This window comes from Neolamprologus brichardi, unplaced genomic scaffold (genome assembly GCF_056152115.1).
Source record: "Neolamprologus brichardi isolate AB-2024 unplaced genomic scaffold, ASM5615211v1 NODE_ptg000008l+_length_2720982_cov_1, whole genome shotgun sequence".
NCBI lineage: Eukaryota > Metazoa > Chordata > Actinopteri > Cichliformes > Cichlidae > Neolamprologus > Neolamprologus brichardi.
Genome location: NW_028270135.1, coordinates 572,504 through 599,527, shown reverse-complemented (window position 1 = coordinate 599,527; position 27,024 = coordinate 572,504). Strand labels below are relative to the sequence as shown.

At 44.3% G+C, this 27,024-nt stretch overlaps 2 protein-coding genes across 3 annotated transcripts; one reads left to right on the top strand and one right to left on the bottom strand.

The window, feature by feature from the left end:
- The first annotated feature begins 1 nt into the window (after position 1).
- Positions 2–12,075, top strand: rbm42 (RNA binding motif protein 42). 2 transcript variants are annotated; one of them, XM_087837178.1, is made up of 12 exons: positions 2–80; positions 2,475–2,531; positions 3,366–3,501; positions 3,586–3,655; positions 6,928–6,996; positions 7,308–7,462; positions 7,564–7,734; positions 7,836–7,970; positions 8,976–9,093; positions 9,294–9,391; positions 11,381–11,477; positions 11,595–12,075. In XM_087837178.1, exons 2-12 carry the CDS (start codon positions 2,476–2,478, stop codon positions 11,705–11,707), a joined length of 1,218 nt encoding a protein of 405 aa, XP_087693304.1. In that variant the 5' UTR covers positions 2–80; position 2,475; the 3' UTR covers positions 11,708–12,075. The 2 variants fall into 2 exon arrangements, with proteins under 2 accessions (XP_087693304.1, XP_087693303.1); XM_087837177.1 differs by lacking the exon at positions 2–80 and adding an exon at positions 2,096–2,381.
- ppox (protoporphyrinogen oxidase) lies at positions 11,710–26,271 on the bottom strand. The gene is made up of 13 exons (XM_087837186.1): positions 26,199–26,271; positions 24,367–24,457; positions 23,112–23,246; positions 22,867–22,982; positions 21,188–21,320; positions 20,280–20,424; positions 19,758–19,951; positions 19,472–19,532; positions 16,946–17,064; positions 16,693–16,806; positions 15,334–15,483; positions 12,879–12,921; positions 11,710–12,797 (listed from the first exon to the last, which is right to left on the bottom strand). Exons 2-13 carry the CDS (start codon positions 24,448–24,450, stop codon positions 12,661–12,663), a joined length of 1,431 nt encoding a protein of 476 aa, XP_087693312.1. The 5' UTR covers positions 24,451–24,457; positions 26,199–26,271; the 3' UTR covers positions 11,710–12,660.
- Between the last annotated feature and the right edge of the window lie 753 nt (positions 26,272–27,024).

The window sequence follows — 27,024 nt, the reverse complement described above, 5'->3', positions numbered from 1 at the left end:
GCACCATCAGGGCCGCCCACTTTCGTGACGCCTTGTCACGTGGACACGGATTAAGACAGACGAGGGTGGGAAAAGTGAAGGTAAAGCAAAAGTGCCTTGGAACCTTACCCACCAGATCTCTGATGGGCTCGCGCCATTACACTGGTCTGTGTACTGGTTTCAAACTTACAGTGACTCCTAACCGACCTTCACTTCAGCGAGGTCAAGGTTACAGTCATTTTTGTAGTTTTCAGCGGATTTTCATTCATTGCCAACCAGTGACAAGAAGCCCAATCAAGGTCTTTCTGTACTTTTCACAACAGGGTGTGAAGTGCGCTGATGTTGCATTTAAATACCAGTTTAATGCTAATGATGTCAGTTTAAATGAATTTATTTTATTTATAGCCATATAGGCTGCACAGAATCTTAAGGCGACTACAATATACCTCAGTCTGGACAAAAAGTGCATGAATTTCCAGATCTTGGCTTTAATCACACCAGTACTCAGTCACACTAGTTTTTGCAAAACCTGACTTGTGCAACATGTTGTTCCTTCTGTTTCCTCTGCTGCTGCCACAATCTTAAACTGAGATTCAACCGTATGCAGGACTTTGCATCACCTACTGTGAAACACTGATGTCACAAGAGGGTTTTTTTTTTTTATCAGACTTTTATTGTTTTTAGACAAACACAAACATATAATCACTATTATCATAAATAAAATAAAAGTTAAGCAATCCACAACAGAAAAAATATAAGAACAACAACTTCAAAAACCAGAGAGAAAAGGAAAAAGCTGCTCTGAAAGGAAGCATGAGAAAAAGAAAGAAGGGGGAGGTAAACAGCCCAGAGCAAAAGATAAGGGAGCACTCTGGTGTTGTCCACAGCTCGGGCCCAAAGTTTCACTGCGTCTGTTTTAGCTCCATGGGTTTGAGCTGCAGGCAGTTCAAGATAAGCAAAACCAATAAACGCTGCCGACTGCTGCCAGTGAGCAACTGAAGCTTCCAGCTTGTGACAGTCAACTTTTTTTACAGTTATCAAACCCATCTTAAAAACAAAAGACAAACATCTCTGAGCCTTATTTTGTTTGACTTGATAGTCGTTTATAGTAGAACAGACATATAAAGTAGACAGTAGATGCTCCAAAACATTAGAATTTTCTAATGTTTTTTTTTCAATGAACGGTTCAGCAGTTATTAGATTAAATTCAGTTCCGTTTTATTTATATATCCCATAATTTCTTCACCTGCTTGCATTTAAATCCAGATCTAGGGTTCGTTCCAATCGATTGAGGAAGCTTCCTCACTGACAGACGTGACCCCAAAACAATGATATGGTGGCAAAAATAAGAGTTCTTCCAATTCTCTAAATATTAAGGAAAGGAACTTAAATGCACAACTGAACTCTGCCAGGTGCTCCTGGCACACCCTCACTATACGTGAAGGTGCACCAGGTCTGTCCAGTGTCCTCTCTTGCCATCAACCCACTACCCATCAGATCAGTGATCAGTCCCCACCCAAGGCACTCAGATAACATAGACCCTGGGATCACTGGAACACACAAACCCTTCCACCACAGAAAGTTGGGGATTTGTGGAGGGTAGTCTAAGCAACTTAGTTATTTTATTATTGTGCTGTATTAAAAATCAAAAGTCTAATTTTGACTTAATTTAACTGGAACAGCTTTGAGAGTAAAAATGTAATGATATCTCACACAAGATTTCTGTCTGACCTTTGTTTAGAAACTACAGGGTTCATATAATAGGATATACAGTTATTTTATAGGAAACATGAGACGAAGAAAGGAGAAGACACCAGATTTCCAAATGCCAAAGGAAAACTGGAGAATGAGAAGCACAGGAAGGAACAGGAGAGAGGAGACAGTCATATCACAATTTATATACCATAGAGCGAGAAACCATAGAGCAAGTTGTACTGTGTTGTACTGTGTGATATAAATTGTTCATAGTTGTACTACACTATGAAGCTGAGAGCAGGGTTAGAAGAATAAAAACTGACTTAAAGTTATTTAAGACTCGTTTGTTTCGGTTTCTGGAGCGACGTGATTCACACGCCCTACCAGTTGGGGGCGCTAATGCACCGTTTCGCTGTTTGTCAATCGCTAATAAACATCAAGAAGAGGAAGAAGGTAAAGCAGAAAACGTTAGGACGGTGGTTCAGTAGCCCGTGAATGTGTATTTGTTAGTGCATAATCCCATTCCTCTTTAGTTAGTTAGTACTGTTGGTGTGGAAGTGGGTTAGTGGGTCGGTGAGTAAGTGAGTGGGCTGAGAACAGCAGCAGAAACGGGCTCGTTGCTGGTTTAGCTCGAGCCTAATGAGCTAAACATTACTTGTTAGCTTGTAGCCCAGTCGGTGAACGCAGCGTACAAACCCCAGCTGAAGGTAAGGCTTACAGCGGCCAGCCGTGTAGACGGAGGCGCTTTTCTCAATGCAGCGGTTGTAGTGTTGAGCTCACGTTGGCTGTTTTTCTCACAGCATGGCGCTCAAGTCCGGCGAGGAGCGTCTGAAGGAGATGGAGGCGGAGATGGCGCTGTGAGTACGAAGCATCCTCACTGCACACACAAGCCGCAGAGCTCTACTAGCGCCTCTTAGATTACGTCGCAGATTTTTCGTGTGACTGTTTGCATGTCGACGCGAGGATGCATGAGTGTGTTCCTCTGACCTCTCAGTGTTAGCAAGGTGCTTCACTGAGACAGTGCTCAGGTCATGCCAACTGCGCATGATCAAACTATTGCAGTCAAAACACTTCACTTTAAATGTCACAATAACAACATTAAACTAGTGTTGTGGTGCCCATTTGCCTAACAAGCAAAAGATCCCAGTTTGCCTCTGGGAAGAGACACAGATGCGTCCAGTGTGCAGGTAACAGCCGCAGTCATCTTGATAGTCTCGACAAAACTAAATGTATTGAGTTGCAGCCATGTGAGTAGATAATTGTATTAAAAAGCAGGTGAACACTTGTACCTAACAAAACAGCCAGTGAGCAAATATCAACACTAGCAGCAGATGCACTTAGAGCTGCAGCCCTTTCTCTTCACAACCATAGACGCAATCAATCTGTCTAGATTCCAAACTCTGCACCATGGCTAAGACCAAAACGTTTCCAGGGATGTCAGGGTGAAGATTGTGTACACACAAGGAATAGGAATAGGCTACAGGACCATCACCAAGCATCCTGCTCGCAGGGTCTCCCTGCTCAGGAAAGCCCCCGTACAGGCCCGTTTGAAGTTTGGCACTGAGCGTCTCAATGATTCAGAGGACGACTGGGCGAAAGTGTTGTGGTCAGATGAGACAGAGTGTTTGGAGGAGGAAGAATGCTCACCGTCAAAAATGAAATCTAATACAAACATCACTCTGCTTCTCTAGCTTTGAGCAGGAGGTTCTCGGTGGGCCAGTACCAGTATCAGGAAGTCCACCTGTCATGGAGGCAGTACCTGTAGCTCTGGCTGTCCCAACAGTTTCAGTGGTGCGACCCATTATAGGAACCAACACCTACAGACAGGTTTGTGTGTTATAAAAGTATTGGTCTCGATGTGATGAATAAAAACAGCACCCTCTCTCGCTCACACTCTGTGGTCTTTCTCAGGTCCAGCAGACATTAGAAGCCAGAGCTGCAACTTTTGTTGGACCTCCACCACAAGCCTTTGTGGGACCAGGTAAAGACAAATGCTCACATGACAAGAGTGTCACCATCCACGCTGTGCTTACTCTGTGTTCACTCTGTGCTCACTCTGTGCTCACTCTGTGCTCTCTCTGTGCTCTCTCTGTGTTCACTCTGTGTTCACTCTGTGCTCACTCTGTGTTCACTCTGTGCTCTCTCTGTGTTCACTCTGTGTTCTCTCTGTGCTCACTCTGTGTTCACTCTGTGTTCACTCTGTGTTCACTCTGTGCTCACTCTGTGCTCACTCTGTGCTCACTCTGTGTTCACTCTGTGTTCACTCTGTGTTCTCTCTGTGCTCACTCTGTGTTCTCTCTGTGCTCACTCTGTGTTCACTCTGTGTTCACTCTGTGTTCACTCTGTGCTCACTCTGTGTTCACTCTGTGTTCTCTCTGTGCTCACTCTGTGCTCACTCTGTGCTCACTCTGTGCTCACTCTGTGTTCACTCTGTGCTCACTCTGTGTTCACTCTGTGTTCACTCTGTGCTCACTCTGTGTTCACTCTGTGTTCACTCTGTGTTCACTCTGTGCTCACTCTGTGCTCTCTCTGTGCTCACTCTGTGTTCACTCTGTGCTCTCTCTGTGCTCTCTCTGTGCTCTCTCTGTGCTCTCTCTGTGTTCTCTCTGTGTTCACTCTGTGCTCACTCTGTGCTCTCTCTGTGCTCACTCTGTGTTCACTCTGTGCTCTCTCTGTGCTCTCTCTGTGCTCTCTCTGTGTTCTCTCTGTGTTCTCTCTGTGTTCACTCTGTGCTCTCTCTGTGTTCACTCTGTGTTCTCTCTGTGTTCACTCTGTGTTCACTCTGTGTTCACTCTGTGTTCACTCTGTGCTCTCTCTGTGCTCTCTCTGTGTTCACTCTGTGTTCTCTCTGTGCTCACTCTGTGTTCACTCTGTGCTCTCTCTGTGCTCTCTCTGTGCTCACTCTGTGCTCACTCTGTGCTCTCTCTGTGCTCTCTCTGTGCTCACTCTGTGCTCTCTCTGTGCTCTCTCTGTGCTCACTCTGTGTTCTCTCTGTGCTCACTCTGTGTTCACTCTGTGTTCACTCTGTGCTCTCTCTGTGTTCACTCTGTGTTCTCTCTGTGCTTACTCTGTGCTCACTCTGTGTTCACTCTGTGCTCTCTCTGTGCTCTCTCTGTGCTCACTCTGTGTTCACTCTGTGTTCACTCTGTGCTCACTCTGTGCTCTCTCTGTGCTCTCTCTGTGCTCTCTCTGTGCTCACTCTGTGCTCACTCTGTGCTCTCTCTGTGCTCACTCTGTGTTCACTCTGTGCTCACTCTGTGCTCACTCTGTGCTCTCTCTGTGCTCACTCTGTGCTCACTCTGTGCTCACTCTGTGCTCACTCTGTGCTCACTCTGTGTTCACTCTGTGCTCACTCTGTGCTCACTCTGTGCTCTCTCTGTGCTCTCTCTGTGCTCACTCTGTGTTCACTCTGTGCTCACTCTGTGCTCACTCTGTGCTCTCTCTGTGCTCACTCTGTGCTCACTCTGTGTTCACTCTGTGCTCACTCTGTGCTCTCTCTGCGCTCACTCTGCGTTCACTCTGTGCTCACTCTGTGCTCTCTCTGTGCTCTCTCTGTGCTCTCTCTGTGTTCACTCTGTGTTCACTCTGTGCTCACTCTGTGTTCACTCTGTGCTCACTCTGTGCTCTCTCTGTGCTCACTCTGTGCTCTCTCTGTGCTCTCTCTGTGTTCACTCTGTGTTCACTCTGTGCTCACTCTGTGTTCACTCTGTGCTCTCTCTGTGTTCACTCTGTGTTCTCTCTGTGCTCACTCTGTGTTCACTCTGTGTTCTCTCTGTGTTCACTCTGTGTTCACTCTGTGTTCACTCTGTGTTCACTCTGTGCTCACTCTGTGCTCACTCTGTGTTCACTCTGTGTTCACTCTGTGTTCTCTCTGTGCTCACTCTGTGTTCTCTCTGTGCTCACTCTGTGTTCACTCTGTGTTCACTCTGTGTTCACTCTGTGCTCACTCTGTGTTCACTCTGTGTTCTCTCTGTGCTCACTCTGTGCTCACTCTGTGCTCACTCTGTGTTCACTCTGTGCTCACTCTGTGTTCACTCTGTGTTCACTCTGTGCTCACTCTGTGTTCACTCTGTGTTCACTCTGTGTTCACTCTGTGCTCACTCTGTGCTCTCTCTGTGCTCACTCTGTGTTCACTCTGTGCTCTCTCTGTGCTCTCTCTGTGCTCTCTCTGTGCTCTCTCTGTGTTCTCTCTGTGTTCACTCTGTGCTCACTCTGTGCTCTCTCTGTGCTCACTCTGTGTTCACTCTGTGCTCTCTCTGTGCTCTCTCTGTGCTCTCTCTGTGTTCTCTCTGTGTTCTCTCTGTGTTCACTCTGTGCTCTCTCTGTGTTCACTCTGTGTTCTCTCTGTGCTCACTCTGTGTTCACTCTGTGTTCACTCTGTGTTCACTCTGTGTTCACTCTGTGCTCTCTCTGTGCTCTCTCTGTGTTCACTCTGTGTTCTCTCTGTGCTCACTCTGTGTTCACTCTGTGCTCTCTCTGTGCTCTCTCTGTGCTCACTCTGTGCTCACTCTGTGCTCTCTCTGTGCTCTCTCTGTGCTCACTCTGTGCTCTCTCTGTGCTCTCTCTGTGCTCACTCTGTGTTCACTCTGTGCTCTCTCTGTGTTCACTCTGTGTTCTCTCTGTGCTTACTCTGTGCTCACTCTGTGTTCACTCTGTGCTCTCTCTGTGCTCTCTCTGTGCTCACTCTGTGTTCACTCTGTGTTCACTCTGTGCTCACTCTGTGCTCTCTCTGTGCTCTCTCTGTGCTCTCTCTGTGCTCACTCTGTGCTCACTCTGTGCTCTCTCTGTGCTCACTCTGTGTTCACTCTGTGCTCACTCTGTGCTCACTCTGTGCTCTCTCTGTGCTCACTCTGTGCTCACTCTGTGCTCACTCTGTGCTCACTCTGTGCTCACTCTGTGTTCACTCTGTGCTCACTCTGTGCTCACTCTGTGCTCTCTCTGTGCTCTCTCTGTGCTCACTCTGTGTTCACTCTGTGCTCACTCTGTGCTCACTCTGTGCTCTCTCTGTGCTCACTCTGTGCTCACTCTGTGTTCACTCTGTGCTCACTCTGTGCTCTCTCTGCGCTCACTCTGCGTTCACTCTGTGCTCACTCTGTGCTCTCTCTGCGCTCACTCTGCGCTCACTCTGTGCTCTCTCTGTGTTCACTCTGTGTTCACTCTGTGCTCACTCTGTGCTCACTCTGTGCTCACTCTGTGCTCACTCTGTGCTCTCTCTGTGCTCACTCCGTGCTCACTCTGTTCTCTCTGTGTCAGTTCCTCCAGTACGACCTCCTCCTCCCATGATGAGACCGGCTTTTGTTCCACATATTCTGCAAAGACCAGGTAAGTTTTGAAGACTTGGTGTTTTTGTCTTGTGGATGTGTCTGAACATTACATGTAGCATAGTGTATGAAATCTGCCTTATTTGGAGCAAACAGAACATGCAGACTTGATGGTCAGTGTTTCAGTGTTGATACAGCACAGGCTGATCACTTAAACTCCACCTGAAGACGGAGTTTAAAGGAATCTGCTGAAAACACTCTGAGACACAAACCAGTCAGAGTGTTGGGAAGCATTGAAATGGTTTCATAAACCAGTGCAGATGAAGTTTGTCCCAGCTGAACATGATTGTGGGTTGGACTCTGTGTTGTCAGGTGGTCAGAGGCTACAGATGATGCGTGGTCCTCCAGTAGCACCTCCTTTGCCACGACCTCCTCCACCTCCACCCATGATGCTCCCTCCTTCCCTGCAGGGCCCAATGCCTCAGGGACCTTCTCAGCCCATCCAGCCCATGGCTGCTCCACCTCAGGTCCACAAACATGAGTCTGTGTGTGCAGAAGGCTTCATGTCTTACTGAGGTCATGTAAAAGCGTCACCTCGAACCCTCTCGTCCAAATTTGTCTCTTTCAGGTTGGTGATATGGTTTCGATGGTGTCAGGCCCACCTACACGACAAGTAGCCCCACTTCCTGTCAAACCAACACCGTCAATCATCCAGGCAGCACCAACTGTGTACGTTGCTCCTCCTGCCCATGTTGGACTAAAAAGAAATGAAGTTCACGCTCAGAGACAGGCCCGAATGGTATTTTGATCCGTGCATGAAACACACATTTGTTTTACGCTGGATTCTTTCAGATGTACAGAACTTGTAGTTTCTGAGGCCTTGTGATCTGGGTGTTGCAGGAAGAACTGGCAGCGCGGGTGGCCGAGCAGCAGGCGGCAGTGATGGCTGCAGGTCTGCTCAGCAAGAAGGAGAGCGAGGACAGCGGCGCGGTGATTGGACCCAGTATGCCGGAGCCTGAACCCCCCCAACCTGAGGTGGATTTCTGCCAAACACTTTGCTCTTTACTTTGTAACGAGGAGCGTTAAATATTTAGACTGTGAAGCCACACAGCAGGCGACGTGCTGGGCAGTAACACTGCACGCACCGCTGTTTCAGGTGTTATATGCATTTTTAAAATACTGGTGAATGGAAAACTTATAAAGTTTAGTGCTGTGGGCGTAGAATTATAAATATTATTCTACAGCTAATTGCCTTCAACATCTAACATCGTGACCCAACCAATATGTGATGACATTTATGAATTTGCACGTTTACAAATGAGATATTTATATTAAATAATGTGTAAATCAGTATCTGTCACAGATTTGGGAATTTCTTTTGTTTTTAAACTTACATTTTAGTGTTTTAGGTGCTGTTACAAATGATAAACAATTAACATAGAATGGTAAACAATATAAAAAACAATGTTTATAAGGTAAGTATTCATCTAAAATCAAAATGCATACAATCAGAATACATTTCAATGAAAATATTTTGAATATTACAGCATATGAGAAGTCAAATATTTGCTAATTATCAAAGCAAAACAAATTTTCCAAACACCTGGATACTAGCTGTTATTTAACAGGACCGTGCTTTGCTGAACAGCAGGCTGTTAGCGATAATGCTAGCTACCCACATAGCACAGCATTAGTTTATTGTTATGGCCCTCTGGAGCTGCCGCTGCATTAACAGTGATGACTGAGTGCTCGTCTCAGACTGGATAGTGTGGAAAAGTAAATGTCTGTTTTTTAATAATTTTATTCAAAAAGGTAAACTTTCATATATTCATTAAATGTAAAGTAAAATATTTAACGATTTTTTTATTTTTGTTGATGGTTTATCAGCAGCATATATCAGATTATTAGAATATATCATTTTTAATGCTGCTGACTGTCCTAGTGTCCAGATGATGCTTGACAACAGCAGTTTCTACCCAAAGTTAAAGAGTGTGTGTGTGTGTGTGTGTGTGTGTGTGTGTGTGTGTGTGTGTGTGTCAGCATGTGGAAACGACTACTGAGGACAAGAAAAAGGCAAAATCGGAGAAGGTGAAGAAGTGTATCCGCACAGCAGCAGGGACGACCTGGGAGGACCAGAGTCTGCTGGAATGGGAATCAGGTGCAGCTCCACCAACTTCACTCACAGTGATAACAGAACAGAGAAAGCTCAGAGTGTTTGTTTGTTTTTTCAGTTTATTTTTGGCAGAGTGATGTTTTTACATCAGTTGAATGCAGCTAAAGTAAATAAGTGTGTTTCAGTAGCCATGGTGATTTTAGTTTTTCATGTGTAACATCAGCAGAATTGTCTCCGTGTTGCAGATGACTTCCGTATTTTCTGTGGTGATCTTGGTAACGAGGTTAACGATGACATACTGGCCAGAGCCTTCAGCAGATACCCATCTTTCCTCAAAGCTAAGGTCGGGTCATCTTTCTTTTTTCTTCTTCCCCTAACAAAAAGACGATAACCGAGTTAAAAACTAATGACACGCTTTTGTCAGTGAATAAAAATAAGATTAAAATATTACGGATAGATGAGATCAAATTAGAACAACTTAAGTTGTGTAGAATGGCAGGACGAATATAGAAATGATTCAGTCAGAAGTAATCCTGTGTGGGCGGTGACCTCTGACATTTGTATTTTCATGAGAAATAAGCAACAAAGTGGTTAGAAGGAAGAGACGAGCAGAGACGCCTCAGGTGAAGGAAAACGAGACGCTCTGTAAACTGTGGAGCTGAGCAGTAAAAACACAAACGACTGAGTAAACTTTAGATTTCATCAACTATATTTAGTCGACTAAAACTAAATAAATGTACGTTTCTAAATTATGATTGAAACTCAATGAGATTTTAGTCAAGACACTCAAATGAAATCAATTCTGTTTGATAGGATATCAATTCCCTGAACATTTAACACCTACGCTGTAGTTAAACAATGTCTTCCATCTGGATTTATTAATATCTGGTAACAGATGAAAGCAGAGTTGGAGACTCCTCAGCTTCAAGCTGTAAACGGTTCATGTCGTCCTCTATGAAAGAGTCTTTATGTCAGCTTATATTAAAGGAACGCTGTTCAAGAGGCAGTAAAAACCTTCATGTTTGTTGTTTGTGCCTCAAATGTAACCAAAAACCTGAACTCAAGGTTAGCTCAGGGGAAACCACTGATCTGGCAACCAGTGGATTTCCAGGGCAGGTGCACTGGTTTGACCTCTGACTGGGATTCTGCCAGGAGTTTGCAGAACCCCAAAATATTCTACTGTCATCTGCAACAAACTCCTGCTGTTGGTGTAAGGAGCGGCTGCTCCTGCTCGCTCGGAGTATGCTGGTTTCCTCCCACAGCCCAAAGGCATGTTATTTAATTAGCAAATATTAAGGTGCATTGGGTGATCGATAGTGAGGGTATAAAGTACTGTTAAAAATACAAGTCCACTTCTCTGTGGAAGTGTCTCGTGTCACCAGTTGGTGGGTAACATGAAATCATTACTAGGGCTGGGCCATATCATACCGTTCACAGTAATACCGGTATAATATTGGGCAATGATAAGAAAATGAAATATCGCGATAGTATATGGGTAAAACGCGCATGCGCAGTGCTTTTGTTTTCATACGTGGTGGAAAAACAAAGGCGACGGAGAATAAGAAAGTCGAAAGCGGATCGTTGAATAAAACGATGAACCTGAACTGGTTTGTAAAAATGCTGCAACTTCAGTGGTGGAACTGGTTTAGCTTTCGTCCGTCAGATACACAACAAAGCACTATTTTTGTTAGCGCATGCTAGCGGGCCGTCGTTATTACCGTGTTGTTTGGAAAATACGGCACACTTTAAATCAATCCTTTGATTTTTCTGAAAGTCGACAGAGCCCCTTACAATCCCGTGTGCCTTATGTATGAACTCTGGTTGTGTTTACTGACCTCGAAACGATTTTATGTGCACGGCGCTCGAAAATCAGTTAAAAATGTTTCAGTACGACTTTGCTAAGCTACGAAGCCGCACCGCTTGATGGATTGTCGGAGCATTACGGCTATCGTAGGCGGAGCCTCGCGGAGTGATGCGTACTGTGCTTCAACATAATATTACCGTATTGTGTGTGTATGACCTCTTTTTAAGTTTTGTGGTTATTATACATGGTTATGCTGAGGATATGTCGGCCAGTTTCCACTGGAAATGCCTTTTGGTTAAACTGTCAGACAGGAATTTGCACTGTTAAATTTTTATATAACTTTAATGCACATAAAAAACAGCTGCTTGTTTAAGTGAAAATACATTGGGTTTTTTGCACTAATAAAGTTGTGGAGTTGTAAAGTATTTTGTGTCAATTATATCGTTATCGTAAATTTTCAAGTGTATATCGTGATAAATATTTTTGGTCACATGGCCCTGATATAGTCATTACTGTGTGTGTCAGCAGGTGGTCAGAGACAAACGGACTGGAAAAACCAAAGGCTACGGTTTTGTGAGCTTCAAAGATCCAAATGACTACGTGAGAGCCATGAGAGAGATGAACGGTGAGGCTCCCGCTACAGCTGTTGTTACAGGGCATTTGTTGCATTTTTCCGCTGGATGCTCTGATTTGGTACCATCCTGGCACTCTCACAGTTCTTTCCCTCTCTGTGTTTGTCCAGGGAAGTATGTTGGTAGCCGTCCCATCAAACTGAGGAAGAGCATGTGGAAGGACCGCAACATTGAAGTGGTTCGCAAGAAACAAAAAGAGAAGAAGAAACTGGGCCTCAGATAGTTTCCAGCAAGTGTGTGTGTGTTTGTGTGTGGCCTTGAGGCCAGACTGTGAGATCATGACCCGGTCCATGGACTCATAACTTTGTTTTCCTTCTAAAATAAAACCAATATTTTTAAGATGTTTGTTTTACGTGATGTATCCATACTGACTGCCATTGTAATCAGTTTATTTTGGACGAGGCAGTGGTTCAGTCTCCCTTTGGCTTGGAAAATTATTGAAGGGACTTTACAATAATGATTTGGTGCAATATACAATTGAACTGGAACCCATTAGAGAAGGCTCTGCAGACCACAACAACTTGAGCTAAAGATCCTCATGACCATTCAGGGCTGACGAAATAAAGAAAATCACTTTATAGCTGCAGAAACACAGGCCTACGTCTGAATGTTTTTAACCATTAACAACATTGGCTCAATGAAAAGGCCTCAGCATGTGACATGGTAACTGTCAGCATCTACACGGAGAAGTAAAAGCCGTTACTGTCATGGCAGGAATTTAAAGGCTGGATGCACACGCTGATTTTTGAGGGAAGAGCTTTATGACAGCATGTGCAGGTTATATCAGCTTATCTTTATCAGCAATTACATTCAAAGTAAATGCAATGAAACAAAAACAGAAACAAAGATCTTAAACTGCAAATCATGTCAGGAGGCAAGTTGGCCATTTAAAGTGAAACGTTCTCATATCTGTCGCCACAGACCAATAAAAACAAAACAATGGGAACAAAGATGGCACAATGTGAAGCAGCTCCGCAGTGACATTCAGGCGTGTTAACACAATCTCGAGTCATACAGGCAAAAATATAAAGTTTAAGATGCATCTTAGATTCAAACCGCTGCAGCTGACATCAGTGAGCGCACTTTTTCCACACAATGTCTGGATGATTCAAGGCATTACAGGTGGTAGAAGATTCAAGCGCACATGAATCCCATGATTCATAGCAACCAGCTTCATCATACTACAGTTCCCAACAACTCCTCCACAGCTGTCCGTCCACTGAAGATGACATCATTCACCGACACACCATCGTAACAGGAACCAGTCAAAGACAGGGCTAGGTTATTGTTCCTTATGAAGCCGCGCATGGACTCTGGGAAGTAGACAAAATGCCATTAAACGATTTGCCATCACACCTTGTTAATGTATAATATTTAAACAGATTCATACTTACCGACTCTCTGAAAGTGTCCTTCATAATACTGAGGTATGCAGTCCTGTTGAAGAGATGATCAAATATAATTTATCTCTATTAAAGTCACTCAAAGTGCAGTATTGGTATCTCTCTCACACACACAGAGGCCTGAGAGGGTCAGTGCAGGACCTCAGCTGTTCCTAAGACTGCGCTCTTATGCACACAGATCTGGGATGTTGTTCCCGGGATCTCCTGGAGCCACTCGACTAGCTTGGGTGCACCGAGTGCTCCGATTACCACTGGGACCACCATTACCTTCACCCTCCACATCTTCTCCAACTCTTCTCTCAGTCCTTGGTACTTCTTGAGGTTTTTGTGTTCATTTTTCCAGATGTTGCTGTCATTCAGTGTAGCTCCATCTAATCAGGAGTCTACAGCAGCTGACAGAACCTCTGTGCTATGAACCCATACGCAAAGGTTCAAAGACTATCCAGCACATATTAGCAGGACGTAAGCTGTAAACTGGGACAGCATACAATAAGATGCACTGTGATAATGTACAGGGAAATCTGGATTTAGAAGTCCTGATGGGAAACACCACCAAAGGCATTTCCTTGCAGTTCCAGAAACAAAAGCAGCTCCTGGCCAACCAACCAGGCAAGAAGCAGAAGTTGTGAAAGAAGAAGACAGAAGTGATCGTGTCTGAAGAACAGCTGGATCAGACGTGGAAGCTAAACCTCAAAGTGGCCCCATGGTAACAGATGCATCAGGAGATGCAACCCTGAGTTCAGACAGCATCAGAGGTTTGTGTCCAGACGAGTGCAGTCCTACGAACAGATGCTGCGCAGAACATATTTGTACATTTGACATGTTTTCTTAGATATTTTTCACACGTTTCAGATCATGAAATTTTAATATTGAGCAAAGTTTTTAATCATTTCCTGATGTGAAAAAGTAGTTGCCCCTGAAACGTAATGAATTAACTGTGAAGCTGAGTTCAACTTTGCTAACAGCTAATTGTGCCAAACACGGGGACTTCAGTCTCTTAAACACAACATCTTTCCGTGATGGAAAAAGCCGTCCACTGAGCCCGATTAAAACAACCCTGTGAAGAAGAGTGGGACAAAATTCCTCCACAACGATGTGAAAAGACTCGTCCCAGTTATGCTGCAAACAGCTGATTGCAGTTCATTCATGAACAGTCATTAGTTTTCAGGAGGAGTGACTTCCTCTAGTCAAAGGCAGGAATGTTTGGATGGCCTTTTTCTATTAATAAATGAAATTGTTATTTCAAAACTGCAGTTTGTGTCTGTTCGTCTGAAACATGTTTACATGACGATATAAGTTATTGTCCTTCAGAAATAGGAAGAGATCATCTGACTCCTCGTGTGGCACAGTCGTGTGTGTGTGTGTCCTATATACCGTAATTGTCGGGCTATAAGCCGCTACTTTTTGCACAAGCTTTGAACCCTGCGGCTTTTAGTCAGGTGCGGCTTTTCTATGGATTGTCCATGATTTTTGTCATATCGTAAGACGATTTGTTTTATTTGTTCCACTGTTGTACGGCACTACGTTGCCTGGCGGAAGGGCATGTGATCAGACACACAGGATCGGGGTTCAAGAGTGGTATGTTGGTCACATGTCCATCCGCCAGGCAACATAGTGCCGTACAAGTAGCGCGAAAAACAAACTTCAAAGTAGCGCTACGCGTTCAGCGGGAGGCGTGGATGACGAGCGGCGATAAACTTGTGAAAAGCAAGTTATGCTCAACTCCACCGGTGGATTCTGACAGCGTGGAAAAGTGTGAAAACATCCACGATCACCAACGGATTTCGAAGGGCTGGACTGCTGCATGATGGAGACACCGCCACGGCCCTTCAGAGGGTGTTCGACTCCGACACTGACAATGAGGATTTGTTTGGTTTTGAAAGTGACAACGAAGGAGAGAAGCGGAGAGTGGATGACGTAGCCATCCTGAGCCTGTTCGTATCCGACACTGGAGAAGAGGACTTTGGTGGTTTTAGTGCGCAGGAAGAAGAGAAAGATGGTGGTGAATGACTGACTTTTCTTCTTGTTAAAGCCGTGTCACTGCACCTGAGCCTAAAAGGTAGCCCGAATCTATTTTTCTGGTGTGCTGTAGGTTATTGTTATGTACTACATTTGTTACTCGTTTATGAAGCACAGTACATGTTTCGTACTTGTAATTACCAGTACTTGTACATATACCTAAAAAGTTATGCAAATATGAACCCGTAACTTGTTTTTCAAAATATTAATAAAAGTGATGTGTCTCCAAACAGCCATCTCTTTCCTGACAATTCCCTTTGTGCATATTCTCTTACATATGATAAGTCAACATTGAAACACCTGCGGCTTTTAGTCAGGTGCAGCTAATGTATGTACAAAACAGGATTTTCCCCTGATTTTAGCTCGTGCGGCTAATATTCAGGTGCGCTTTGTAGTCCGGGAAATACGGTAATATGTGGGGTCATACCCTGTGCAGAATCACTCGACTCCAGCTGGGCGCCGCAGTGACTCCGAGGTGGCAGCGCACCGCCTCAGTGGCTCTTGATAAGAGACGCTCCGCTGTTGCAGCTTCAGGAACCCCAAACTCCTCCTGGAACCAAGCCCCGCCCATCATCACCTAGGAAACATGATGAAAAGATATGACAGATAATCACATGAGAAATGAGTGGAAGTGTTGTTGTCATTATAAAAGCTGGCTGAGTTCTTCAAATACTATGAAGATATGCTCCCCCCCCCCCCATTAGCATTAGCACAGGATACTCCAAAGCAGTGTGGTGTGCAGAACAGGTCAACACAAATAACAGCGACAGTTCATGTAAATTCATATTCTCATCCTAAGTTAAAGAATCCAGTCTCCAGGTTGCGAACCTGACTTCCAGCATAACTCAGTAAGCCCCCCCCCCTCCTTCTTCTTTTTTTTTTATTTTTAAAAAATGTTATTTTATTTTATTTATTTATTTATTTTTTCTAGTCGTGTGTTTGTCTTATTTTTGTTGTTGTTGTATTTGCAATTTTTTTTTGTATTTTTTATTTTCATGTGTGTGTTTTTTTGTTTAGTTTTTTCTTTCTTTTTGCTTTGTTTATTTAATTTAATTTTTTTTCTTTTTGTTTTATTTTGTTTTATTCATTTTATTTTTTTCCTACCTGGCCTGAGGGATAGGGGTTCTAAGTGGTATGGGTAGGGGGTAAACTGATGTAAGCAATTACAAGACATGTGAGTGTGTCATTAATCTGTATTCTAATATTTCAGTTCAAACAGTCACTGTGAAACTTGTCTGTTGTTTAACGATTCTGTGTGTATCTGTTTTTCTTTGTTGCTTTAAATCAATAAAAATATCTTTGAGAAAAAAAGAATCCAGTCAATCTTCCACGTTCCTTAGATTACCATGAGCTGGAGGAGAACCTGCACAGTTATAAACAGGTGATCATCCAGTCCAAGTGTTTCTGGGAAAGATACTGAACACCAAATTATCTCTGATGCATCCATCAGTGCAGTGTTTCCCAACCACTGCCATGGAAGATTATCTGGTTCCACCTGATTAGTACTGTAAGCAATCAGTGTGAGTGACAGGCAGTTACATTTTATTCCACTAGAGGGCAGTACAACTACCTGCTCTAAATGTGCTGCCAACTGACAGTAAAACAGAAGAAGACAAAGAAGAAATGACATAATAGTCACGCTGTGAGACGTAATAGCAACAGATAAATGTCTGAAAAGAAAAAGTAGTGTAACACAAAAAGACGACCGTGATCACAAATCCAGTATCAGCCACAGTAAATACACAGAAACACACTGAGAGTGACGCAAGGTGTTGTTCGTCTGTACCGTCAGTCTAGTCGTCTGTCCATCGGGTCTGTTGTGCTGAGGGAAGGGGACAGAGTCGTAGACCACCCCGAGCAGCCCTCGATCCTCTGATGACGGGACGAGGTGACCAAAACCCTGCCAACACACAAACACGGACACGTGCACGGACGTGAGGGTTCAATATAGTTTGTTTTTACAACACAGTGAAAATCTTCTTGTATCTGGTAATCTCAAAATTCAAAGAAGTGTTTTGTGTGCTCTCCTGTATTCTCACCATTACAGGCAAGATGGCGCCGTCATACTCCAGATTGACCACAGCTACTGTTACTGAGGAGATGTCCTGCAGCTGCTGGGTAAGAGGTTGGCAGGAGCGGGGCAGCACTGAAGAAAGAGCTGTGAACAGAGGAACAAGGCTTCAAAAAACTTTCAATGTCATCCTTCAAATGATCCAGAACATTTGGTGTCACATAGGCAGGTTCTCGAAATGGGGTCGCCGGCGTCTTACTGGAGAACTTGAATGCTCACATGTTCATAAAATCGACCAGCAGAAACAATCCTGCTAGTGCTAACTCAGCTGGTTCAGCCGCGACTGATGGCCTGAGAAACAGTGCGTCATTACCAACGTGTCACACAAGAAACATCCCATGATGTGAAACCAGCTGAGAGGAAGCATGCTTATGCATTTAAAGGAGATGATGTTAAAATGGATGTGATGATAAATCTGTGTATTCATATGTGACTGAATTTCTACACTAAGAATAAAAGAAGAAGAAAATGTCATGAAGTTACTTTGAAGTTTAAAACTTCGCTCTGACTAGCTGAGGTCTTTGGTGTGTTGGTGTAACCATCCTTTTGTGCGAGGTGGAAGGGGATTGAGATGTCTCTCTCGGACACACCGATCCAGTCTAGACTTGGTCACGCAGCTTCTGAGTTGGACAATATCTTGACAACCAGCCAATGGGTCAATTTTACATTAAAAATGTGGAGGGGAGTGGTCAAGCAGGCACAACTTCAGGAAGAGATAAAACTTCTGAGGTGGCCAGCGTACGACCCTGATTTTTTACCTGCCTCCCACGACAGTAGATTTAGACAATGGTATGGCATGGAATCACTGCTGTGTTCAGTTATCGTAAAATCTAAAATTAGGGCCTTTGATACCTTATGCAAGACTTACGGCCTTGAGAAACAAGACTTTTTCCGATACTTGCAACTCCGTGACTATATTGGCAAAAGAATAAACAGCTGTGACTTCTCGATTGTTAATATCTTCACTGACGCTTATGACTCCGAGAGTAGCAAAGCCCTGATAAGTAAACTGTACAAATGTATGACTAAGCTCAAAAGGGACTCAACAATTTACATAAAACAGAAATGTGACTTGTACATTCGCATCATTGTATCTGGGATATTTTGCAGAAGATTTAGTTACAGACGATGTTTATCTCCTGAGAATTTTCTTGGCATCTGTGAAGAAGGCTATAACAAAATGCTGGCTTTGTAAAGACCCTCCCACTATAATACTTTTTACCTCTATAGTGGAAGACATCAAATTGATGGACTGTATGACCTTCACCTGCGACTCCAGGGAGACTTGGGGAGGAGACGTTGGAGAAAATGGTTGGGCAGCACTCTCTAATGCATAGAACTTGCAATACCAAAGTATTGATATATGTATGTGTGGATGTGCAGCTGTGTACACGGGCGTATATTGTCTTCCCATGACCTCATAATATTTTGTCTTTTTTCTTTGTTTGTTTTTCTGCATAAAAATGTTCCTAAATAAATAAATAAAAAGTATAAAAAAAACCAAAACTTAGCTCTGCCTCACGTGTAAGAAGTCAGATGAACGGTGCGGCTGCATGTTGGGCGACTGTTGGTCAACAACAGTGATTGGGTGTCCAGAAAGAGACGGCAACGTTTATAACAAGCACCGCCCAGCGCTGTGGACGTGTGACTGGATTTGTGATTTTTGCCATGTTAGCGTAGAAATTCAAGAGGATTTGGATTTCTTCTGTTTGTGTCTACAAAACAACTTCCACGCGCTCGACTCCGACAGACTACATCCACATAGATGTGGCGTGTCCTCTTCTTCTACCTCCCAGAGGTCAGAACAAAGTCAGCATCAGTTCACAGCAAGCTCATTAAATAAGTGTGATTGCTTCTGTGATTCGTACCATTTGATTCAGCTTTTGCTTTGATCTTTGTAAAATGCTTTAATAAAATATTTGCATTCAAAAAGTCTAAATTGTCCCTTTTAACCCTTCGTAAAACAATAAAGCTAACAATGAGTATTGAACTACATTTGTATAAATAGCTCTTACAGGTCACTCCAGTCTCCAAAGTTAACAGACCCTAGTGGGTCAGCTTCCCGAGCCACTAAACTAAACCTCGTCATAGGCAGAGCGATCTACAGCGGCGCTGTCGCTGACGTTTCTGCGAGGCTGCTCGGGACCCCGGTTGTTGTCAACGGGAGCGGGGTAGACACCTGGAGGAGAGCGGTAGTCTGAGCTGGTCGAGTTCCCTCACCTGTCGACTGCATCTAAGTTTTGCAGCTATGAGGACGAACCGAAGAGCAGAAATAGGACTTTTTAAGTCAATCCAGACTTCCTGTGTTGGAGTGCTGGTCCCACAGAGCAACAATTTCAAGAGCACCTTTAAAAATACTCGTAGGAAATGATTTTACCCACTGCACCGTCACAGCTGTGGGTAGTGAGAGAAAGAGTGATGTTACACAAAGCAGTGGGAATCCCCTACAGCTGAAGCTGCTGTTGCTCCATCACTGCTTTACAATCATACTCACCTTTAGCCGGCAGTGCAGAGATGATGTGGTCGGCTGATACGACTCCATCCTCCAAATGGACCTGCAGACGCGCACAGACACACACACAGACACACACACAGTTACTTCCTCGTGCTAGCAGGCGAGGGGAACCAGAACATTGCAGACATTACACAGTCACTTCAGGAAATGTGAAACCTTGCAAGAAGCAAACAAACTGCCATCCCCGACACTACCATGTCTGATATGATGGTGCCACCATAACACACCACTGCAGACCAGCTAAGGTTTAGTTAAACACACTAACCTGCCAACCAGAGGCTGAAGGATCAATCTGTTTAACAACAGCCTCTTTGTGAAGTTGCACTCTCCCACTCTGTTGTAGGTTCTCTGCAATGGCTTCTGGAAACGACTGCATGCCCCTCTTCAACGACCACTGGGCCCACGACTCTTTCTTAGATCTTTTAGCCAGAGGGCCGCGGGTAATCACCTGAGCCTCACCTGCAGGTTTCAAACATACAACCTTAGTCCTGCAATAAAGACCGCACACTTCACTTAGCACAGAGGAAAGTGAGACAGCCTGAAAACGCTGAATCCAAGCCAAACAAATGATGACAGCACACAACAACCATCTGTTAGCATCGATGCAGGCAGAACAATAAAGTGTGTAGAACCAGAGCTCAAATCTATTATTTGATTTTATAAGGCTAAACACAGACATTTAATCAGAGTCCTGACAAACACGCGAGTCAGGAAGTCCTGGGAGTGATTTTAAGATCAACTGGAAGTGCAGTACAGGTAAATGGTTGGAGTGGAAGTGTTGGAGTACCTGAGCCCAGCAGCATTCCCAGGACGATGGAACCTCTGTGCTGCTCTGCGTTGTAGAGGACAGGAAAACAAGAGCGCACACTCAACTTCCTGCAGTCCCCTGCAAACACACCCCGACACAAGCTGTCCACAGCTATGTCTGCTAACTGCACACACACACGCACACACACACACACACACACACACACACACGAGCACTGTTACCTTTTCAGTTAAGTGAATCTTATTCCTGTTAGAGACTAGCTTCACGTTTCCATGTCTTCCTTAATAAATACACTCGTGTGTCCAAATGATAATCATCACTCATCACGAGTGTGTTTCCTCCCTCACTCATAAAGAATAAGAAACAGCTGTCAGGTATCTACTGATACACACCTGCTCATTCACACTTTCAGTCTGAGTTTTTGCCGGCCTCCTGGTCAGGCGTCAGCTCTTTGCTTCAGAGCTTTTAGCCTACAGGCGTCACTGGGTTGAATGTTCAAGCAGCTCTAATCTGAATAACGACTGAGGTGCATGATCAGGTAAGCAGGAGTTTCCACTTTAACTGAACGGCTGCTGGGGTTTGTTTCTTTAGTAAGGGGTTGTTTTGTGGGCCTTTGTAAAAGCAAAGTGCAGTTGAAAAACATTTGTCTGGGTTTGATAAGATGTACGTATACTGCTGATGAGAGGCGTCTTATTGAAGTTACTAAATCTAAAGTTTTTCCAGACTGCTGAACATTTTGAGACTGACATCAGGTCACTTCTGTTTGGGTTTCTTGTTGCTATATTTAGCTGCTGTTCGGTCAGTAACTTGGTCTCAATAATGCGTTTGATTGGTGGCTCCTGTTGCATCTGTTTTTGCCATGTTTCCACAGCTTTATTGAAGCGACTGTGTGTGTGGCTTGTTTACTGACACAAAGTTCTTCTCACCTCCTTTCCTAGCCTCCTAGAAACGAACGAATGGACTGACTCGTCGTCGTTCTTGGTTTTATTCACCAGCATCTCAGCAGCGACGCTCAGCAGCAGTGGCCGAGAGAAAGGCGGGACTGTCCGCACAATCCCACTGAAGGAAAAATGCACAAAGAGACGGAAAGTTACAGGTTACGCTTCGTGATTCATTTGAAATGAGTAAATATACAGCCAGTCGACATTCAGCAGCACATAATGCAAAATCAAACATGTTTGGATTGATTCAAACAGTAAAGTAGAGATACCACTTTTTTATGTCCGATACCGATATGAATCCGATATAGTGTTTTTTAATCAATAAAACGTTTTTTTAATATCTTGCTGCATTTTGTAATAGTTCATAGACAAGTTTAAATAAACAACAACACTAAAGCTATTCTGTTATACCTGTATGTAAAAACCACACTGCACCCAAAATATTTCATAGTTCAGCAAAACTGATCAATCTAATAAACTTAAACCTGCTCCATCCTCCCTATTCTGGTATTTTAAAGAGTACTTAGCAGAAATATTAAGCAACCTAACTAACAGGGTTGCAAACTCCCAGCAAAAAGAAAATAGGGAACCACCCCCCACCTCATGATGCTTAATCGACGTAATCAACTTTAATTTGATGCAGGGGGAAAAATGCACAGAAAGAAATTATTTTTCAAGAATAATTAAATAGATTCAACATCTTTCTTCTACAGAACTGCAGACTGCACAGATGGTTCCCAAAGGAAAAAGTAGTATAGCTTACTAGGGTATATTAGACTTAACAGTTACTATATACAGTAATGGACTTCTATATATTTTACATCAGATTAAAACTTTGGGTGTAAGAGTCAGATAATTATTTATTAAAAACTAGACATTTTAAATGAGAATAAGAAAGAAAAGTATGTCTTTGTGCCCCCTTTTCCCTGTTCATGCCCTATCGGCCCCCCTGGCTAAACTTTGCTAGATCCGCCCCTGCACAGTTACGTCAGCTGTAGAAAAGTATCCTGGTGTAGAAAGTAATATTAAATAAATTCTAACAACAGCTGATCAAGGTTAAACGTGCTGCTGTTGTTCAGCCGCTGGTTTCCTCTTTCTGGTGCAAAGTGAGACAAAAACAAAGAAGAGAGACGATCAGCTGATCATTGATCAGTTTCATGATTGAAGTAGCAGCAGGAGAGAGAGAGAGAGAGAGAGAGAGAGAGAGAGAGAGAGAGAGAGAGAGAGAGAGAGAGAGAGAGAGAGAGAGAGAGAGAGAGAGAGAGAGAGAGAGAGAGAGAGAGAGAGAGAGAGAGAGAGAGAGAGAGAGAGAGAGAGGGAGAGGCAGTCGCTCCATAAGCTTTACAGACATTCAGAGATGAACTTACACACTTGCTTTACTTCTCTCTGGGAAAACTTCCTCGGAGATGAAATGCTGGTTTGGTAGCGACGCTACAAATACACACAGCCGCTCTATCATGTGATGCACACTGCTGCGACATGCTACAGTTATGAGCCGAGTTTCGCCGTGTTGCAAGTTTTGTGAGGTGCTTTTTTGATATTTAATGGATCGATTACACTTTTTATTTCTCTCCGATATCCGATCCAGTAATTTACGTCAGTATTGGACCGATACGTAATATCAGATCGGTCCATCTCTACAGTAAACGTTTGTAAACACTCACCTGATTCCTGACGGCATCTTGTGCAGCTGACCATTAACATACAGGTATCTGTTTCTGGAGGCAACGTGGCTGTAGCTGACCGGCAGAATCTCCTCTGCAAGACCCAAATCATCCACCTGCGCACACACACACACACACACACACACACACACACACGCACACACACACACGCACACAGGTTTCAGTCTGTCAGTCAGCTCTCATCAACAGTTGCTGTGATTTGGTCGTTGCTGTTATGAACTCACCATATTGAGCGTGTTGGATCCCGCTGCCCCTGCAGGTCGGATCCCTCTGGGTCCGTGTTCAAACACTGCTCCATCTGATCTGCGAGTGGACCACAGCCAACCTCCAAAACGACTGCTTGCCTCTAGAAGAATGACCTGTTTGGATATTTAGGTTTAAATCGCAGCAATGGCTAACAAATGAAAGACAAATGAAACAGTAGTAACACAACCTTTCATATAAACATCTTAATAACCTTCCTGAATCTTCGTTTGCATATCTCATGTTTCAGATGTTCCTGGAGGACATAAAGCCCTGCACCTGTACAGGAAGTCCTTTAATCACTGTATCCTTTCACATTGGACGCAGCCCTGAAACCCTTTCATGTCTACAGGTTTCGCCGCACATTAAGTTTCCTGCTGCGGCGAGGAAAGAGCGTCACAAGCACAAATGTGGAGCGTGATGTACTCGTGCATCGACGAGGTGCGTGCTGATGCACTTTCCCGCGACCAATAGAAGCAAAGCCTGCAGAACAGGAACATTCTGTACACGTCCACGTTTGGTCACCTTTTCCACATACAGGGACCTCCAGAGTCCTTTCCACGGCTCTGTGGACCTCGGGGGGGCTATTGTGGGAACGACACACTCTTCACTAGTCGACACAGTTTCAAAGCTTTTGTGCTGATGAATAAGCGATACATGTTTACATGTTTTACTAAACATTTGGATATAAAACGACACAGACTCTCGTAGTGGATACAAGGAGGGATACAATGTTTTGAAATGAAGGAGCATCACGTACACGCAGAGCAGCCGCAGAGCAGCGCAACACAAAGTTGGGTCATTTGCTCTAACTAGCAGCGAGGTCAACGCACTGATGTGAAACAGCCTTTTCATATAAAGTGTCCTGAGATAAGTGTTAAATACAACTGAACAGAACTGAGCACACAGGACTTCCTGCCCGTCTGAGGACATTTACAAATGAAATTCCTAATCAAATCTCGAGGTTTCACTTCCTGTTTGATGAGGGTTTCAAATCCAACTCTGGACTGAACAGGGAGCCAGTAAAAGAAGCTCGTGTGGGGGAAACACACTTACACTGACTCCCTGTCACTCGTGCTTTTCAAACAGCGCGACAATAACGAACTTCAACCAGGAACAAGCAGGTTTCCAGCTCACACTGTCACAGCGTGTTTCTAACAGATGTAATAAGGGTGCTCGAGAAACTTGCTTCATACATGAAGGTTTTTGTTCCTAATCAAACAAAGCATGTGTTACCTTGGTAACCTGGGGGCTCTTGCACAGGTAGTAGGATGCAGCCAAACCCCCGATCCCTCCTCCAAGGACAGCGACTGTTCTCATTGGCCAACTGCAAACACAAGTGAAATCAAGAAGAGTGAATAGAGCGAATGCTCGTGCAGTTTTTGGACACATTTGTTTTGGGGTTTTTCATGGCACCACGGTGAACGTGAGATGAAGAACCTAACTTAAAGTTTAACATTAACATGACTGGATTAACCATCTCCAGACCTCTTAACTCTTCTCTGCTGTGAGACTCTGAGGGCAAATGAAACACAATCCTATATGTGTAATTCAATATTCAGATTAAAGCTGAACCTCTGCTTCATGGCAAACAGACTGTAGGATAAAGCTGTGAAACATACTGATGGACCTGAGCTGGGGTGGAAATCAGGACCCACTGCTGGCCAAATGGGTCAATTTATGAAGTGGTGTGTAAATTTAAAACAATGCAGAAGCCACCATGGCAGGTTTAAATTACGTTAAGGTGTTCATACTGTGTTACATCAGTGTGTGCAGGTACACATGTATGATACACTGTAAGAATAAAAGGACTGTACAGAAATGTGAGTTAAGAATAAATGATACAATTCATAAGGTTTGGTTGTTCAGGTCAAATGTTACACAGAAACTAGCAGCTGGTAAAATGTTTGGAAGATTTTTATTTCCAGCCCGACCTGAGTGTAGCTGATAGCCGACAGCTGGTGAAGATATAGACGACAGTTGGTTTATCAGGCCTCTCACTCTGTCACCCTCCACCCTGTCAGTCTGTCCAACTGCCCACCTCCTGCCCAGAGCCTGCAGCCTGGCAGGAGGCTTTTTGTATAGTTGATACTTCAAAGAGCAGAAATAAAGGAAAGAATCCCAATTTTCTGTTCTTACTGTGTCGCCTTTATCCTCAGTGGATTAGGAAGCACGCGGGTCAGTGAGCTGCGAGATGTGGTGAAGCCAGCTTTAGGCCAGCGCCTCTCCTTCAGTGATGATCACACACGCATGCGCGTGCACACGTTGCACTGGGAGAGTCTGATTGCATCAAATTCATATAAAATCATCCTCAACAGTTGACGTGAAGCTTTCATCACTCTACGTCTGTGCCGCGTTTCATCTCAAACTGCTTTAAAAGCTAAAGAATGTGACGTCATGATGTGACGTCATGTTAACATTTTATTAAAACTCATCTGTGAATTTTTTAAATCATGATTCAGCACAGATGTGACATAACTGCAGCTGATAGACATGAAGCCAGATGTTCCTGGAGCAGAGGAACAAAGTTTCACACCAACTGTCACTCAGGCTGTCCGCGTGCACTCTTCTTATCTACACTATGTTGAGCAATCAGAGCGCTTTACGTGACTGGTGCATTCACAGCACAGGCTGCTTAGCTGACTAACATCTGGGTGCATCGGAGAGGAACACGGGTCAGTATCCTGCATGCAGACTGGAGCAGACTGGGCTCGAACCAGTTCTGCCACCTGACCTACAGCCACCCACGCGCAATGTGTACGTGCGCTTTTATGCGTGCGCGAGTCTACAGACGCTGCCGCACAGCCTGGTGTAGACGCGCAAGAAAGTTTATGCGGCGGATAAGAGGCGGCATAAACATGTCAGCAGAAGCGTGGCAGCTGCTGACATTTCCAAACAACCCGACAACGACAGGTCACCGTGGAAAGTGTGAACGAGCGTCTTTACTTCGGCAGGACGATGCCCAACACCATTCCCGTGAAACAAACACGCGGGCTGTTACAGAGTCTGCGCCAACAGCGGACAGCGCCGCTCCACAGTCCGCGTCCTGCTGCCGAGCTCGGGCTTACCTGTAGACGAGGCACGGCAACGAGTCCGCGCTCCGCAGCGTCCACTCACGACCACAACAACGCTTCCGACTTCTTCTTCTTGATTTTAGATTTTTATTGGCAGCTGGCAAACTGCTGAATGGTGCATTACCGCCACCAACCGGTGTGGAGTGGTAGCGTGTGGTCCGGGACGTCGCGCAAAACAAAAACCAACTCAAATCCAAACAGTTTCTCCTCTTTTCAAAACTGAAATAAGACCTGATGACCTTTAATCAGAAAGATCCTATTTGATTTTTATGTTTCTGAGCATGTTTCCTCCTCTCCACAGTAGCCACACTCCCCCGTATTATGTTTCCCCATCATGAGTAGTGTAGTGGTCAAACCAGTATGTCTTGATATGACCACCTCCTCTCTCCTACTCCGTCCTGTGGGTCTCATATCCTCCTTTGAATTCTTACAGCCATCGTCTCTTCCTTTCTTCCTCCCACTGTCTTTATCATCTTTTCTTTCTTGCCTGACTCTTTGTCTCTGCCTGGCCAAAGCTCACAGCCATGTCAACCCCATGTTTTGTGCCCTTACTTATTTCCTGAGTCCACAGTGCGCCTGAATCCATAAAACACACCTGTACGTCCCATCATGTGTGTTCTGATGTGTTTGCTGAATCTCTGCTCTAGGACCACAGCTACCACACCAGTTTGACCAGCTGTGTTTGTATATATTTGAACACAATTATAATACTGGTCAATGTAAGCCTGAACTGTATGAGTTTAAAATAAATGCCTTATCCTTCTTCTTCTTTTCCAATAATGTGAGATCTGCTGTGGCATCAGGAAGTATCCACGGAGGA

Coding starts and splice junctions, on each gene's coding strand:
- rbm42 (XM_087837178.1), top strand. CDS start 2,476: ATGGCGCTCAAGTCCGGCGAGGAGCGTCTGAAGGAGATGGAGGCGGAG. Junction 3,502..3,585: donor GAACCAACACCTACAGACAG/GTTTGTGTGTTA, acceptor GGTCTTTCTCAG/GTCCAGCAGACATTAGAAGC. Junction 3,656..6,927: donor ACAAGCCTTTGTGGGACCAG/GTAAAGACAAAT, acceptor TCTCTGTGTCAG/TTCCTCCAGTACGACCTCCT.
- ppox (XM_087837186.1), bottom strand. CDS start 24,450: ATGAGAACAGTCGCTGTCCTTGGAGGAGGGATCGGGGGTTTGGCTGCA. Junction 15,484..16,692: donor GACAGACGACTAGACTGACG/GTACAGACGAAC, acceptor CATGTTTCCTAG/GTGATGATGGGCGGGGCTTG. Junction 12,798..12,878: donor AGGACACTTTCAGAGAGTCG/GTAAGTATGAAT, acceptor TCTACTTCCCAG/AGTCCATGCGCGGCTTCATA.